The sequence below is a fragment of the Natator depressus genome, chromosome 11 (assembly GCF_965152275.1).
Source record: "Natator depressus isolate rNatDep1 chromosome 11, rNatDep2.hap1, whole genome shotgun sequence".
Lineage (NCBI taxonomy): Eukaryota > Metazoa > Chordata > Testudines > Cheloniidae > Natator > Natator depressus.
Window position 1 is genome coordinate 35,873,540 of NC_134244.1, and position 18,330 is coordinate 35,891,869.

The window sequence follows — 18,330 nt, forward strand, 5'->3', positions numbered from 1 at the left end:
ACATACACCAGGATTCTGCTATGCTATCCTTTGAATTAAAGCTGTGTTTTGCTTCCTATTTAGATTCTGGTTTGTGAATGGCTATTTTATTAATTGAAAAGGATTCTTTTAACACCAGTTTTAGAATTTATTGGTCCAAGTTCCTCTTTTTAATTATTTAACTTTTGCTGTGGCTGGACATCAGTCTGGGTCTCAAGGGCTCTGTTTCATCATGCCGTTTCTGTCACCTAAACATTGAGAAGAATGCTTAGGCCTTAAAACAAAACCCACTTGATACATATAATAAAGAGCTGTCTTTTTGAATTTGTTTTACACTTTTCCCTCTAGAACTTGAAGAATCCAGGCAGAAATGCCCACCATGCTGGTATAAATTTGCTAACACATGCTTGATCTGGGATTGCTGCACTCCATGGTTAAGAGTAAAACATATTGTAAATTTGATTGTGATGGATCCATTTGTCGATCTTGCTATTACTATCTGCATTGTTTTAAACACATTGTTTATGGCCATGGAGCATTATCCAATGACGGAACAGTTTAGTCACGTGCTTTCAGTAGGAAATCTGGTAAGTCTTTCATAATGTATTATGTGACATACAAATACATTTCTCTTGAAAAGAATTATTGAGTGTCCTTACACATCTTACGAAGATATTTTGTACAGTCTATGATATACTCACAGGCAGCTCTGTTTAACTATGCATGTTTAAGATACACTGTTTGTCTTTTCTTTAATGCGGTGTTTGTAAGAGACCTCAAAAGCATATCTCCAGTTTTGCCTATACAGACTGCTAATAAAAAAATTTAATTAATTCCCCTTCAAAAAAATTCTCCTAGGTGTAGAACAAATAAGGAGCAGACACCAGAAGTCCTGTAAAATTATCTGATATTCTGAATGGCTCTCTGAATTGTCATTGATCTCATTTACAGAAAGACATGCTCTCAGAAATGGTAATCAGAGTGACAGAATACAGAGGATCACTCTTGTCGATAAATTGCAATGTGGTTACAAAATACACACCCTATGCCTTATTTGTGAGGTACTTCCTTGTTCAATAGAACTCAGATTTGGGGTCAGAATGTGCCTGGGTGGGTGAGAAAGGGCAGAAGAAACTAGCCCCATCTTGTACTCTCCTACACTAGAGGCAGACACAATTCAAAGGGACAGTTATGATCATTTCTGACCACCTATATAACACAGCCAGGGTATTTCAGCCAGTGATTCCTGCATCTAGTGCAATAACTTGTAGCTGAATTAGATCTTTTTGAAAGACAATCAGTTTTGATTTAAAGACCCCATTGGTAAGCTGTTTCACCATATTTCTATTTTGAATTTGTCTACATTCACCTTCTACCTGTTGGATCTTGTTACATCTTTGTCTGCTTGGTTACAGAGCCCTTTACTATCAGATAATTATAGACCATGACTGAGTTGCAGTTGCAGTCCTTGTACTCTTCTAAGTATAGAAACTGCTTTCTGCTAACTCTTCCTGATGAGCTAGCAACCCCAAAGGATGGAACAGGAAGAGGGCCATGGTTCTGACCCCTGTGCACTGGACAGCAATGTGTACAGATGCACAGGGGAGAACATAGTCTACCTTGGAAGAAGATGGTGCCGTGGGTTGATAGTGCCTTCTGGAGATCATTCAGGAGAAAGGTTGCTCCACACCATCCTCCATATAGTCTATGTCAAAGTGGAAAAATCTGGTCTCAAATAAGTTTAGCCTTATCTCAAGAAATTGAGCAAAGATGGCATTTGAGAAGGAAGGAACAACTAGAATGGGTTCTTTGTCACAATCTCCATACATGCTTATTAGCAGTTTGAAGAGAAGACCTATTTCCCTTCTTTGCTGGTTCCCATTTAGCAATTAAATGTTGTGAGGCATATTTTAGCTACACTTCTGAATTTGATTGCTAAGTCAGTGCACAGAAATATTTAGAATCTATGTAGATTTATCATAGAAAGACCTTCTATTCTGGTAAGAGTCACCGGATACATATAACTTGTTAAAAATTGTCACTATTATTTTTATCTAAAATGTTCTTCAATATTATTTGTGTAACAGATTATCTTTTACCTTTAGGTCTTTACTGGCATCTTCACAGCAGAAATGTTTCTCAAGATAGTTGCCATGGATCCTTATTATTATTTCCAAGAAGGCTGGAATATTTTTGATGGTTTTATTGTGAGCCTTAGTTTAATGGAGCTTGGTCTTGCAAATGTGGAAGGATTATCTGTTCTCAGATCATTCAGATTGGTAAGTACACTAGTAAATGCAGGCTTTTACATTATATATTTACTTTATACACACAAGTATACTGCTTCATTTTTAATTTTCTCTTTGTATATTATAAAGCTGGTGTACATGAATTTTCTCCAAAGGGAGTATTCTACAGTGGATCCTCATTACCAAGTCAAAAGTTCATTGCATAATTTTTTAAAAGCTGCTAAATTGCCTAGCGACTAGTTGCATGCATCTACTGTAGGTTGTGCATCTTCGTCACAATGCATTAGTAGTCTGCTTTCTTCTTTGAGTGATTGTCCACACAGATTCCACTCTTGGTGTGTGAGATTGGAATCTTTTTAATATCAATGTTTGCTGGGGCTGCACATGTGCCCTGAGTGCCCTCTCACTCCCCAGAGCTGAAGGCATAAAGGGTGGGGCAGCCACAACCACACTCCATTCCTTCTTATCACCGATGCCTCCGAAATGGAACCTTATAGTATCTGTGAGACAGAACCCTGTAGTATCTGCATTCCTTGCTCTTAGTGTGTAGCTAGCTTAGTTCTCCTACAGTTTGTGAAGTTTATTGTTAGTTTTAGCTTAGTATTGATAAGTTTTCTTTGCCAGTTGGCTTAGTTGTGTTCTGTATAGGAACATTTTCCCAGTAAAGACCCCCTATTCCTGGATTCTCCTCCCCCATAGATTAGCCAAAATGAGGAAAAGGACAAATATAGTGGGCATAATTACTCCACAGAAAGTCACCAGCTCTGGCCATTTCATCCTCCTCCTCAGATGAGGCAGTTAATCTTCCATCCACTGCTTCAATGAATGAGCTAATGCAGGGGTGGCCAATCTGTGGCTCCGGAGCCACATGCAGCTCTTCAGCAGTTAATATGCAGCTCCTAGTATAGGCACCGACTTCAGGGCTGGAGCTACAGGCACCAACTTCCAGTGTGCCAGGGGGTGCTCACTGCTCAACCCCTGGCTCTGCCACAGGCCCTGCCCCCACTCCACCCCTTCCCGCCCCCTCCCCTGAGCCTGCCGTGCCCTCACTACTCCCACCTCCTCCCCAGAGCCTCCTGCATGCTACGAAACAGCTGATCAGGAGGTGCGGGGAGGGAGGAGGAGGCACTGATCGTCGGGGCTGCCAGTGGGTGGGAGGCTCTACGAGCAGTGTGAGGGGAGCTGATGCGGGGCTGCTGACGTATTAGTGTGGCTCTCTGGCAATGTACATTGGTAAATTTTGGCTCCTTCTCAGGCTCAGGTTGGCCACCCCTGAGTTAAAGGCTTTCCAGGACTTGTTAAAATAATGGCAGAGATGCTAGATTCTTCCTGGATGCCATCCAAAAGAAATAACATAAGCAGCTGGATAGCCCGCAATGGAGTAACTCACCATATTCTTAGAATCATAGAATCATAGAATATCAGGGTTCGAAGGGACCTCAGGAGGTCATCTAGTCCAACCCCCTGCTCAAAGCAGGACCGATACCCGACTAAATCATCCCAGCCAGGGCTTTGTCAAGCCTGACCTTAAAAACTTCTAGGGAAGGAGATTCCACCACCTCCCTAGGTAACGCATTCCAGTGTTTCACCACCCTCCTAGTGAAAAAGTTGTTCCTAATATCCAACCTAAACCTCCCCCACTGCAACTTGAGACCATTACTCCTCCTTCTGTCATCTGCTACCACTGAGAACAGTCTAGAGCCATCCTCTTTGGAACCCCCTTTCAGGTAGTTGAAAGCAGCTATCAAATCCCCCCTCATTCTTCTCTTCCGCAGACTAAACAATCCCAGTTCCCTCAGCCTCTCCTCATAAGTCATGTGTTCCAGTCCCCTAATCATTTTTGTTGCCCTCTGCTGGACTCTTTCCAATTTTTCCACATCCTTCTTGTAGTGTGGGGCCCAAAACTGGACACAGTACTCCAGATGAGGCCTCACCAATGTCGAATAGAGGGGAACGATCACGTCCCTCGATCTGGTGACAATGCCCCTACTTATACATCCCAAAATGCCATTGGCTTTCTTGGCAACAAGGGCACACTGTTGACTCATATCCAGCTTCTCGTCCACTGTAAGCCCTAGGTCCTTTTCTGCACAACTGCTGCCGAGCCATTCGGTCCCTAGTTTGTAGCGGTGCATGGGATTCTTCCATCCTAAGTGCAGGACTCTGCACTTGTCCTTGTTGAACCTCATCAGATTTCTTTTGGCCCAATCCTCCAATTTGTCTAGGTCCCTCTGTATCCTATCCCTACCCTCCAGCGTATCTACCACTCCTCCCGGTTTAGTGTCATCTGCAAACTTGCTGAGGGTGCAATCCACACCATCCTCCAGATCATTTATGAAGATGTTGAACAAAACCAGCCCCAGGACCGACCCCTGGGGCACTCCACTTGATACCGGCTGCCAACTAGACATGGAGCCATTGATCACTACCCGTTGAGCCCGACAATCTAGCTACTTTCTATCCACCTTATAGTCCATTCATCCAGCCCATACGTCTTTAACTTGCTGGCAAGAATACTGTGGGAGACAGTGTCAAAAGCTTTGCTAAAGTCAAGGAACAACATGTCCATTGCTTTCCCTTCATCCACAGAGCCAGTTATCTTGTCATAGAAGGTAATTAGATTAGTCAGGCATGACTTGCCCTTGGTGAATCCATGCTGACTGTTCCTGATGACTTTCCTCTAAGTGCTTCAGAATTGATTCCTTGAGGACCTGCTCCATGATTTTTCCAGGGACTGAGGTGAGGCTGACTGTCCTGTAGTTCCAAGGATCCTCCTTCTTCCCTTTTTTAAAAATGGGCACTACATTAGCCTTTTTCCAGTCATCTGGGTCCTCCCCCGATCGCCATGAGTTTTCAAAGATAATGGCCAATGGCTCTGCAATCACATCCGCCAACTCCTTTAGCACTCTCGGGTGCAACGCATCCGGCCCCATGGACTTGTGCTCGTCCAGCTTTTCTAAATAGTCCCGAACCACTTCTTTCTCCACAGAGGGCTGGTCACCTTCTCCCCATGCTGTCCTGCCCAGTGCAGTAGTCTGGGAGCTGACCTTGTTCGTGAAGACAGAGGCAAAAAAAGCATTGAGTACATTAGCTTTTTCCACATCCTCTGTCACTAGGTTGCCTCCCTCATTCAGTAAGGGGCCCACACTTTCCTTGACTTTCTTCTTGTTGCTAACATACCTGAAGAAACCCTTCTTGTTACTCTTAACATCTCTTGCTAGCTGCAACTCCAGGTGTGATTTGGCCTTCCTGATTTCACTCCTGCAAGCCCGAGCAATATTTTTATACTCATCCCTGGTCATTTGTCCAATCTTCCACTTCTTGTGAGCTTCTTTTTTGTATTTAAGAGCAGCAAGGATTTCACTGTTAAGCCAAGCTGGTCGCCTGCCATATTTACTATTCTTTCTACACATCGGGATGGTTTGTCCCTGTAACCTCAATAAGGATTCTTTAAAATACAGCCAGCTCTCCTGGACTCCTTTCCCCCTCATGTTATTCTCCCAGGGGATCTTGCCCATCAGTTCCCTGAGGGAGTCAAAGTCTGCTTTTCTGAAGTCCAGGGTTCTTAATAATGGGCTACTCAAACCATCCACATTGATCTGGAATACCCTCATCTCCTTAATCACAGTGACACTGAAAAGGGCAGACAGGAGATACCAGGCATCTGCTAAAGGGTTTGAATATTTCCATTAATACCCTCCCAGTATACTTGTAGTACATCCCTTGAGAGGTCAAAGCAGCAGGGAAGGTGTTAGACTCACTGGGACCCAGGGCAGAAACTAAGGAGTGGACCCCCACCCTGTCTCACCTGTTCATACATTGGATTTCTGCAATGTTTCTAAAGCCAAAGCCCCGCTGCCAAGGGCTGAAGCCCAAGCCCCTCAGTGCCAGGCCCCTGTGACATGGGGCCCCAGGCAATTGCCCTGCTTCCTACCCCCTAACGCCAACCTTGCAAAGCTGTAAGGCTAGACCAATCTACCCCTCAGAAGAAAAGACATGAGGGACTTAGATTTCTGTGGATGGACCCCCTCAGATGAGGGTGTCAAATTTTCAGACACCTCTCTCTGCATATCAATTTCTGTTACAGGATAGACTTTCCAATTTAATGAACAGACTTCCATGCCTAATCACAGAGGGTCAGCCCAGGGCACCGTGCTGGAAGTATCAGCATGGGAAGACCTCCACAAGTTAGAGGTTCGGGAGGACCCGGTGCAACTAAGAGCATCATCCTCTTCCTCCCCGGACGAGGCAGTAGCCGGTTCATCTGCCACATTTCTGGCTATGGACAGTAGAACCCACCAAGAGCTACTCAGAAGGTTAGCACAAAATCTGGGCCTCCAGGCGGAGGAGATGTCAAAAGAAGTGGATCCCATGGTGGACATCCTGATACCCAGGGGTCCTTTAAGGGTGGCCTTACCCTTGAACAAGATCATCCAGAATATCACAAACTCCCACCTATGGCAAACTCCCAACCTCCATTCCCCCCACGGCCAAGGGGTGGAAAGGAAGTACTTTGTACCGTCCAAGGGGTACAAATACCTATTCATGCACCCTCAGCCGGGCACGCTGGTTGTGGCAGTGGCAAACACAAAAGAAAGACCAGGGCAACAGGGTCCTACATCCAAATTTAAGGAGGCAAAAAAGCTGGACCTCTTCGGCCATAAGGTCCACCGGGGGGCTACATCTTCGGATTGCCAATCAACAAGCAGTCCTCAGCCGCTGTAATTTTAACTCTGGGAACACTTTGTCCAAGTTTAAGGAGTTACTCCCAGCTGACTCGCTCTGACTTTGGAGCCATCCTCGAGGAGGGCAAGGCTATTGCAAGGACCTCCCTGCAAGCTGCATTAGACTCAGCAGACTCGGTGACACTAATGATGTCCACCGCTATAGCCATGCAAAGGAGATCGTGGCTGCAAGTTTTGGACCTTCCACATGAGGTCCAACAAACGATTCAGGACTTGCCCTGTGATGGGTTGGGTCTGTTTGCAGAGCAAATGGACTCCAGGCTTCACAGTCTCAAAGACTCAAGAGCAATATTAAAGTCCCTGGGGCTCCATCCGCCAGCCCCACAAAGAAAGCATTTTAAGCCTCAGCTCCCGCCATGCTTCTACCCCTCTTAGTTCAGACAAGATTGTAGTAGGAAGCGCGGTCAGAGTAATAGGCGAAGGCCTCCGCAGCCATCTTCCAACCAGGGCCAGAGCTCGGTGAGACAGTCTTCAGTTCCCAAACAAAACTTTTGAAGGTGCACCCAGGGGCGACACACCAGTCACAATCCCGGATCCTTCTCCCCGTTTTTGAATCGTCTATCCCATTTTTACCAGGCCTGGGCCCAGATCACCTCAGACCAGTGGGTCTTGCACACAGTAGAATTGGGATATTCTCTCCAATTCTGTTCCCTTCCTTCCTCCCACCCCCCTTTCCCGTTCCTCTTCAGGGACCCTTCTCACAACCAACTTCTCATACAGGAAGTGCAAGTGCTCCTAGAAACCAGAGTGGTAGAGGAGGTCCCTCAGGAGTCCTGGAACAAGGGTTTCCATTCCCGATATTTCCTAATCCCAAAAGCCAAAGGTGGGTTACGAGCAGTTGTGGACCTGCAGAACCTCAACAAATTCATGAAAAAGCTGAAGTTCCGCATGATCTCTCTGGCTTTCATTATTCCCACCCTGGATCTGGGGGACTAGTACACCGCCTTCGACTTGAAGGATGCATACTTCCATGTGTCGATTATGCCATCCCACAGCTGGTTCCTCTGCTTCGTGGTCAACAACTCTCATTATCGGTTCACAGTTCTCCCCTTTGGGCTATCAGCGGCTGCTCGGGTGTTCACCAAAGCATGTCCATTGTTGCTGCCTTCCCAAGTACAAGTTTTCCCGTACCTAGATGACTGGCTTGTCAAGGCTGTACCAAAGCCCGGGTGGAACATCATATGAACCTCATACAACAGACTTTCAAAGAGCTCAGACTAATACTGAATGTGCCTAAATCAGCTCTAACCCCTACGCAGAAAATAGAATTAATCAGAGCTCTCTTAGACTCAGGTCAAGCCAGCCTTCCTTCTGGAGTCCCGTTTTCTGAGTTTGGGCACCATCACAGAGGACCTAAGGCAATACCCCACTACTACGGCCCAAGGTTGCGTAAAGCTGCTCGGTCACATGGCCACTTGTACATATGTAGTACAGCATGCAAGACTTCAGCTTTGGCCTCTGCAGGCCTGGCTGGCCTCAGAGTACACGCCATCCCAAGACCGCCTAGACAAGTTAGTTACACTTCCTCCTCCAGTTATTGAGTCCCTCCTGTGGTGGCTCAACCCATAAGCAGTGTACACAGTAGTGCCTTTCTCCAGGCCCCAACCCTCAATGCCTCTAGTCACGGATGTGTCGGCAATGGGATCGGGGTGTGCTCAGGGCAGAGGTGCACTCAGGAGGACTCAGGGCCTCTGGTCCCAGGCATAACTTTCGCTGCACATCAACGTCAGGGAGCTAAGAGCAGTCTGCTTTGCTTGTCAGACGTTCCAGGCCCATCTGGAGGGCAGATATGTATAGGTTGGGGTGGCTAACCTGTGGCTCCGGAGCCACATGTGGCTCTTCAGAAGTTAATATGTGGCTCCTTGCATAGGTGCTGACTCCAGAGCTGGAGCTACAGCTGCAACTTTCCACTGCTCAACCCCAGGCCCCGCCCCCCACTCCACCCTTACCCCAAGGCCCCCACCCCTTCTTGCCCCCTCCCCGAGCCTGCTGCACCCTTGCTTCCCCCCCCCTCCATCCCAGAGCCTCCTGTACACTGTGAAACAGCTGATCGCAGCGGGCAGGAGGCACGGGGAGGGAGGGGGAAGTGCTGATTGGCAGGGCTGCTGGCGGGCAGGAGGTACTGGAGTTGGAGGTGGGGGAGTTGATGGGGGCTGCTGATGTATTACTATAGCTCTTTGGCAATGTACATTGGTAAATTCTGGCTCCTTCTCAGGCTCAGGTTGGCCACCCCGGTATAGGTGTTGACCAACAACATGACAGTGATGCTCTATATAAACAGACAGTGTGGTGCTCACGACTCTCCCCTGTGCTGGGAAGCCCTCAAGCTGTGGGATTTCTGCATCGCCCATTCAATACATCTAGAGGAATTGTAACTTCCAGGCTCCCAGAACGAACTGGCCAATCATTTCAGCAGGTCATTTCAAAATCACGAGTGGTCCCTCCGTCCGGATGTTGTGATCAACATCTTTCAACAGTGGAGGTTTCCCTAAATAGATTTGTTTGCAACAAAATATAACAGGAAGTGTCACCAGTTTTGCTCCTTCCTGAATCACAGCCTGGGCTCACTTGCAGATGCTATACTCCTCCCTTGGAAGGGCCATTTACTATACCAGGGGCAGGCAAACTTTTTGGCCTGAGGGCCACATCGGGTTTCGAAAATTGTACGGAGGGCCGGTTAGGGGAGGGGGCGTGGCCCAGCCCCCACACCCCTGCTTCTCGCTCCCTGACAGCTCCCCCTGCCAGGACTCCTGCCCCATCCAACCCCCACATTCCCTGACGGCCCCCCCAGGACCCCTGCCCCATCCAACCACCCCTTCTCTCTGTCCCCTGACCGCCCCCAGAACCCCTGCCTCTGGCTACCCCCCTGCCACCCCATCCAACCCCCCCTTTCCTTCCTTACTGCCCCCTGGGGACCCCTGTCCTATCCAACCACCCCTTCTCCCTGTCCCCTGACTGCCCCCGGAACCTCTGCCCCCCCCCGCCGCCCCATCCAATCCCCCGCTTCCTGACGGCCCCCCCCGGGACCCCTGCCCCCATTCAACCCCCTGTTCCCCACCCCCTGACTGCCCCGACCCCTATCCACCCCCCCCGACTATCCCCCGAACTCACCTGCCCTCTATCCAACCCACCCTGCTCCCTGCCCCCTTACCGTACAGCACAGAGCACAGGGTCAGGCCGGGCTCTGCAGCTGCACTGCCCCAGGAGCTTGCAGCCCGCTGCGCCGCCTGGAGCATTGCGCCGGCAGTGCAGTGAGCTGGGGCTGCGAGGGAAGGGGAACAGCGGGGGAGGGGCCAGGGGCGAGCCTCCTGGGCCGGGGGCTCAGGGACCGAGTACAAGGGTCCCACGGGCTGGATGTGGCCCGTGGGCCGTAGTTTGCCCACCTCTGTACTATACACATTCCTGCCCTTCCCGCTTGTATACAAGGTCCTGCTGAAGGTCAGAAGGAAGGGAGGGAGCATCAATTATATTAATAGCACCAGCGGGGCCACACCAGCACTGGTTCACCACACTTCTAGACCTGTCAGTGGACATGCCGATAACCCTGCCCCTGTTCCCGGATTTGATCACACAGGACCATGACCACCTCCAGCATCCCAATCTGCAGTCTCTCTAGCTCATGGCATGGAAACTCTGTAGCTAAGCCCTTTGGAGCTCACATGCTCAGACCCTGTTAGAGAGGTCTTCCTTGGCAGCGGAAAGCCATCCACCAGGGCTACTTGTCTGGCCAAGTGGAAAAGATTCTTCATTTGGGCATTACAAAATGACATACCATCCTTACAGTCATGAATTCCCTTTATCCTGGTCTGTTCGCTGCGTCTAAAACAGCAAGGTCTGTCAGTATTGTCAGTAAAGGTGCACCTGCCCGCTATCTCAGCTTTCCACCCCGGTTCAATTGGTCACTCTGTTTTTGCAAACCCCATGGTGGGCCACTTCCTCAAAGGCATAGAGAGGCTGTACCCTCAAGAAAGACAGCCAATTCCCCGATGGGATCTCAACCTGGTGCTCTCTAAACCAGTGGTGGGCAAACTTTTTGGCCTGAGGGCCACATCGGGTATGGAAATTGTATGGCAAGCCATGAATGATCACAAAATTAACAATTCATGTTCAAACAGGGACAGCATAAGTTTCTTTAAACATCAACATTATTAAAATAATTCTGTTGAACAATGCACTGTTAGAAAATTACATTACTGTTTGTTGATTTTACCACACAATTTTACTCCTGTCTGAACACAAATTTTATGTTAGCAAAAACTTTTCAATGTACTACGCTACATACTTCATGCAGAGATGAAATAACATCATTCCTGCAGTGTCCCCAAAGGGCCTCATTTTCAAAAGAGCTGTGATGGCAATGTGTTTTTTTAAATCAGAAAAGACATACTGCGCCAGGCCCACCCACCACATCAAGCCCTCAACCCTGCTCCCCAGCTGGAGCGCCAGAGCAGGGCAAGTCCCCTGACCCCGCTCCCCAGTGGGAGCGCTGGGTGGGCAGAGTGGGGAAAGTCCCCAACCCCGCTCCCCAGCCAGAGCGCTGGGCAGGTGGAGTGGGGCAAGCCCCTGACCCCGCTTCTCGGCTGGAGCGCCAGAGTGGGGCAAGCCCCAGACCTCACTCTCTGGTGGGAGCGCTGGGCAAGCAGAGAGGGGCAATGGAGCTGGAGGGCTGGATTAAAAAGTCTGACAGGGTAGACGTGGCCCGCATAGTTTGCCCACCCCTGCTCTAGACTGATGGGACCTCCTTTCGAGCCCTTAGCAACGTGCTCCCTCCTCTACCTTTCCTGGAAAGTAGTGTTTTTGGTGGCTATAACTTCAGCCAGGAGGATGTCTGAGCTTAAGGCCTTAACTTCGGAGCCTCCATACACAGTCTTCTATAAGGACAAAGTGCAGTTGCGACCACGCCCTGCCTTTCTCCCAAATGTAGTTTCGCAATTGCACGTGAACCAGGACATTTTTCTCCCTATGTTCTTTCCTAAGCCTCGCATTAGCAACAGGGGATGAATGCTTCACTCCCTGGATGTCAGACGATCATTAGCCTTCTACGTTGAAAGAATGAAGTCATTTTGGAAATCAATGCAACTCTTCATTGCAGTTGAGGAGCAGATGAAGGGGCTTCCAGTCTTGTCCCAAAGGATCTGTTCTTGAATCACGTCCTGTATTCATGCGCGTTACAACTTGGCAAAGATTCCTGCCTGTACACTCATGGCACACTCCACAAGGGCACAGGAATCCTCAGCAACGTTCCTGGCACAAGTTCCTATTCAAGCCATCTGCAGGGCAGTGACGTGGTTGTCGATCCACACCTTTACATCGCACTACGCAATTACACAGCAGGCCAGAGACGATGCAGCATTTGGCAGAGCGGTGCTACAATTAGCGATTCCATGAACTCCGACCCTGCCTCCTGGGTAAGGCTTGGGAGTCACCTATTTGGAATCGACATGAGCAAGCACTTGAAGAAGAAAAAACAGTTACCTAGCTCTCGTAACTGTTGTTCTTTGAGATGTGTTGCTCATGTCTATTTCAAGATCCACCCACCTCCCCTCTGTCAGAATATCTGGCAAGAAGGAACTGAAGAGGCGGCGGGTTGATAGGGACCTATATACACCGCCATAAAGGCACAACTCCAGGGGGTTCCACAGCCGATCGAACGGATATTGCTAGGGGAAAAATCTTCCAACGACTGTGCATGCAGCGTGCACGTTCCTACTTGGAATGGACATGAGCATCACATCTTGAAGAACAACAGTTACAAGAGGTAGGTAACATTTTTTTCAGATAGCCTCAGACCAGTGGTCCTTGAGATCATCAGACAGGTGTATCATGTCCAGTTTCAAGCTGTTCCAATCCCTTTTCCACCCTCCCCATCCCGCTTCAGGGATTCTTCTCACAAAAGACTGTTGAGGCAAGATGTTGATTCCCTCATTCAACTGGGAGTGGTAGAGGAAGTACTCCCAGAATGCAGGGGCAGGGGATTTTATTCTCACTACTTCCTAATCCCAAAGAAGAAAGGGGGTTGGAGACCTATCGTCGGTCTTCATTGCCTCAACACCTTCATCTATTACTTCAAATTCCATATGGTTACACTTGCCTCTGTACTCTCCCCTTGGATCCTATGGACTGATTCGTGGCTCTCAACTTTCAAGAGGCCTCACATCTCAATACAACCAACTCGCAGGAAGTACCTACGGTTCCTTCAGCATCTTCATGGAGCCAGGAATGTTCACCAAAGTTCTAGCTCTAGTGGCCATCCGTAGATAAGACAAGGAATCTGTGTGTATCTCTACTTAGACATATTGTAGGGGGGAAATTTACCCAGCAAGTGACCGACTCACTTTAAAGGACACAAGACCTCTTTGCCATACTGGCATTCAGGATTAAGAGAGAAAAAACAATGCTGATCCCAACTCAGAGCTTAGCATTTATCAGGGCACTGTTAGACTCCACGTCTGTGAAAGGTTGCAGACTGAGATCAACTTTATGCCAACCCTAGAGTTATCCCAGCACACCAGCAGGACTGCTGCAGACTCTTGGGGCACATGTTTGCATGCACATATGTCACATAACATGCCAGACTTCATTTGCAGTCCTTTCAAGGGTTGTTGAGATCATTGTGTCTGCCAAACAGGTACAGCACAGATTGAGTGGCCATAATCCCTTGAGAAATCCTCTCCTCGTTAGAGTTGTGTAGGGCTCCAACCCAGGTATGCAGTGGACTACCTTTTTTCCTGGCCTCTACCAACAATGACACTTCTAATGGACTTTTCAATTTATGGGTGAGGAGCACATCTCAACCACTTAAAGGTCCAAGGGAAGGGGTCTCCCAAGGAGGCCACCCTACACATCAATGTTCTGGAGCTCAGTGCTGTCCAGCTAGTGTGCAAGCGTTCCTCCCCCATCATACTAAGATGTGTGAACTTGAGTGCCTCATATTAAATGAGGATATTGATATAATGGCATCACAGAAGCTTGGTGGAATGAGGATAATCAATGGGACACAGTAATATCAGAGTACAAAATATATTGGAAGGACAGAATAGGTTGTACTGGTGGGGGAGTGTAACTACATGTGAAAGAAAGTATAGGGTCCAATGAAATAAAAAGCTTAAATGAATCAAACTGTACCATAGAATCTCTATGGATAGCAATTCCTTGCTTGAATAATAAGAATATAGCAGTAGGGATATACTACCAACCACCTGACCAGGATGATGATAGTGACTGTGAAATGCTCAGGGAGATTAGAAAGGCTATAAAAATAAAAAGCTCAATAATAATTGGGGATTTCAACGATCCCCGTATTGACTGTGTACATGTCACCTCATGACAGGATGCAGAGATAAGTTTCTTGACACCTTAAATGACCATTTCTTGGAGCAGCTAGTCCTGGAACGGACAAGAGGAGAGCCAATACTTGATTTAGTCCTAAGTAGAGCACAGGATCTGGTCCAATAGGGGAATATAGCTGAACCTCTTGGCAATAGTGACCATAACATAATACAATTTAACATACTTATGGCGGGGGAGGAGGGACACCAAAGCAGCCCATTTGTTCCAAAACCTCCTCTACTGACACCTCAATCTCAGACAGTTTTCCAGATTTGTCACCTAAAATCTGTAGCATTTAATTTAAAAAAGGGGAACGACACAAAAATGAAGAAGTTAGTTAAACAGAAATTAAAAGGTATAGTGCCAAAATGAAATCCCTGCAAGCTGCATGGTAACATTTTAAAGACACCATAATAGAGGCTCAATTTAAATGTATACCCCAAATTAAAAAATCATAGGAAGAGGACCAAAAAAGTGCCACAGTTGCTAACCAACAAAGTAAAAGAAGCAGTGAGGGGCGAAAAGATGTCATTTAAAAAGTGGAAGTTAAATCCTATTGAGGAAAATAGAAATGAGCATAAACTCTGGCAAGTGAAGTGTAAAAGTATAATTAGGAAGGCCAAAAAAGAATGTGAAGTACAGCTAGCCAAAGACTCAAAAAGTAACAGCAAAAGAATTTTTAAATACATCACAAGTAGGAACACTGCTAAACAACTAGTGGGGCCACTGGATGATCGAGATTCTAAAGGAGCATTCAAGGGAGATAAGGCCATTACAGAGAAGCTAAATGAATTCTTTGCAGAAGCTGTGAGGGAGATTCCTATATCTGAGCCATTCTTTTCAGGTGACAAATCTGGAAAACTGTCTCAGATTGAGGTGTCAGTAGAGGAGGTTTTGGAACAAATTGATAAATTAAACAGTAATAAGTAACCAGGACCACATGATATTCACCCAAGATTCCAAAGGAATTCAAATGTGAAATTGCAGAACTAACTGTGGTATGTAACCTATCATTTAAATCAGCTTCTATACCAGATGACTGGTGGATAGCTAATGTGATGCCAATTTTTAAAAAGGCTCCAGAGGTGATCCCAGAAATTACAAGCTGGTAAGTCTAACTTCAGTACCAGGCAAATTGGTTGAAACTATAGTGAAGAACAGAATTATCAGACACATAGATGAACATGATTTGTTGGGGAAGAGTCAACATGGTTTTTGTAAAGGGAAATCATGCCTTACCAATCTACTTGAATTCTTTGAGGGGATAAACAAGCATGTGGACAAGGGTGATTCAGTGAATATAGTGTACTTGGACTTTTAGAAAGCCTTTGACAAGGTCCCTCACCAAAGGCGCCTAAGCAAAGTAAGCGGTCATGGGATAAGAGGGAAGGTTCTCTCATGGATTGGTAACTGTTTAAAAGATAGGAAACAAAGGGTAGGAATAAATGGTAAATTTTCAGAATGGAGAGAGGTAAATAGTGGTGTCCCCCAGGAGTCTGTACTAGGACCAGTACTGTTCAACATATTCATAAATGATCTGGAAAAAGGGGTAAACAGCGAGGTAGCAAAATTTGCAGAGGATACAAAACTACTCAAGATAGTTACGTCCAAAGCAGACTGTGAAGAGTTACAAAGGGATCTCACAAAACTGGGTGACTGGGCACCAAAATGGCAGATGAAATTCAATGTTGATAAATGCAAAATAATGCACATTGGATAACACAATCCCAACTATACAGATAAAAATGATGGGGGTCTAAATTAGCTGTTATCACTCAAGAAAGATCTTGGAGTCTTTGTGGCTATTTCTCTGAAAACATCTATCAATGTGCAGCAGTAGTCAAAAAAGCTAACAATGTTGGGAATCATTAAGAAAGGGACAGATAACAAGACAGAAAATATCACATTTCCTTTATATAAATCCATGGTATGCCACTTCTTGAATATTGCATGCAGATCTGGTTGCCCCATCTCAAAAAAGATATATTGGAACTGGAAAAGGTACAGAAAAGTAATGGTATGGAACAGCTTCCATATGAGGAGAGATTAATAAGATAGGGACTTTTCAGCTTGGAAAAGAGATGACTAAGAGGGGATATGATAGAGGTCTATAAAGTCATGACTGGTGTGGAAAACGTAAATAAGGAAGTGTTATTGACTCCTTCTCATAACACAAGAACTAGGGGTCACCAAATGAAATTAGGGTTTAAAAATTAATAGGCAACAGGTTTAAAACAAACAAAAGGAAGTATTTCTTCACACAACACATAGTCAATCTGTGGTACTCTTTGCCAGAGGATATTGTGAAGGCCAAGACTCTTAACAGGGTTCACAAAAGAACTAGAAAAGTTCATGCAGGACAGGTCCATCTCAGACTTCATTGCACCGTGACCACCTTCTGACAACCAAAATTACTACATGACCCCAGGAGGAGGGAATCAAAGCCTGAGCCCACCCAAGCTCCACCACCACCCAAGGGCTTCAGCCCCAGGCAGGGGGCTTGTAACCTGAGCCCTGCTGTCCAGGGCTGAACCCCTCGGGCTTCAGCTTTGGCCCCAGGCGGTGGGGCTCAGACTTCGGCTTCCACCCCAGGCCCCAGCAAGTCTAAGCCAGCCCTGACTACCCCGTGAAAATGGCGTTGGGACCCACTTTGGCGTCCTGACCCACAGTTTGAGAACCACTGATCCATATAAGAACCACACTGCTGCTGTTGTGAGGAAAAGGTTATTCTTTTAGCTACAGAAATCTTTCTGTTCAGGGTAAGTTCTTCTTTCCACAATGCCTGGGAAATAGTTCTTTCATAATTTTGTTTCCATCCTTAGCACCAGTTGGCATGTAAGGCATCTGGGCACTAATTATGGAGTAGGATTCAAAATTCCCTCTACACAGTCTCTAGTGGCATTCTGGGGAAAAGTGTATGAGCCTCATCTGAGGAAGATTTGTGAAACACGTTTCCATTGGTACTAGGAAGGTATTGTTGGGTTGGTTCCCAAATAATTCCTTAAATTACAAAGATCTTGCTCTGTATGGGGGAAACTTCTATGTCTGTCTGTTATTCTACTCTAATAATAATTAAAACTCTGCTTACCCTTTCCTTCCCTCTGTGATTCACTTCTTACTACATTCCGTTAGTGATGAATGAGGAGAGAAGGTGTGCAGGAGAATGAGAAATTTCGTACCTGATAATTTTCTTTCTGCTAGTAGCGTCTCTCCTCATTCAGCCCACCTTGGTAGTCTGGTAAATTACTGGAATACAATTTATTGCAATTGAAATTTGCCTCTGAATCAAGAGTTGGATGTATAATTACCTTAATGTTCTTTATATAGTCTATCAAGTTGTGTCTTAATGCTAATAATCAGTTGCTAGAGTTCTATTTAGAAGAACTCTTCTGATGGCCTCAGTTAAATAGCCTCCATCAACAACATTGAACTGCCTCCATATTCCACAGGAGGGAGGTATTATCCATTAGTGGTAAATGAGGAGAGACACAGCTAACAGAAACTATATTAGAGAGTAAGAAATTTCTCATTCACTTCACCAGTGAAAATAGTCTGGTTAGTTTAATTTTTGTTTCTACTTAGTTTCATATCCTGATCTTCGTACAATAACACAATGCTATACTGTTTGGATTGCAAACACTTCAGGAAAATGCTTCAGTCCTATCAAAAACTGGTTTTAACTTTTTTTTAAAATCATGAAAATATTTATATTAATACTGAGCCAAATCCTGACTTTTTTACTTAGGTAAAACTAATTGTATTCAATGGCAGTAAAGAAGGAATAGGGACTTAGGGCTTTGGGCTATTAAGTTTTGCAAAAACATTTTATTCTAAAATTAATACATTATACATCTGGGGCTTAACCTACCTTACGGTGTCTCTTGAACAAAATCATTCCTGGAAAAAAACAAACTAACAGTGATTGTCTTTGAGCTGACCCCATTAGGTGCTGATCACCCTCAATGAGAGAATTTGAGGAGCTCAGATCTTGCTCTGTAAATAGGTCGCCAAAGTAAATTACTTTGGCA

General features: G+C 46.2%; 1 protein-coding gene across 5 annotated transcripts in view; it reads left to right on the forward strand.

Moving 5' to 3' along the window:
* LOC141995930 (sodium channel protein type 2 subunit alpha) overlaps positions 1 to 18,330 on the forward strand; it is a 124,718-nt gene that overhangs the window by 54,104 nt on the left and 52,284 nt on the right. For all 5 annotated transcript variants that reach the window (XM_074967468.1, XM_074967466.1, XM_074967469.1 and 2 more), the window contains 2 exons: positions 328 to 566; positions 2,085 to 2,258. In XM_074967468.1, coding sequence (XP_074823569.1) covers positions 328 to 566; positions 2,085 to 2,258 — 413 coding nt within the window. The remainder of the gene's footprint in view (positions 1 to 327; positions 567 to 2,084; positions 2,259 to 18,330) is intronic.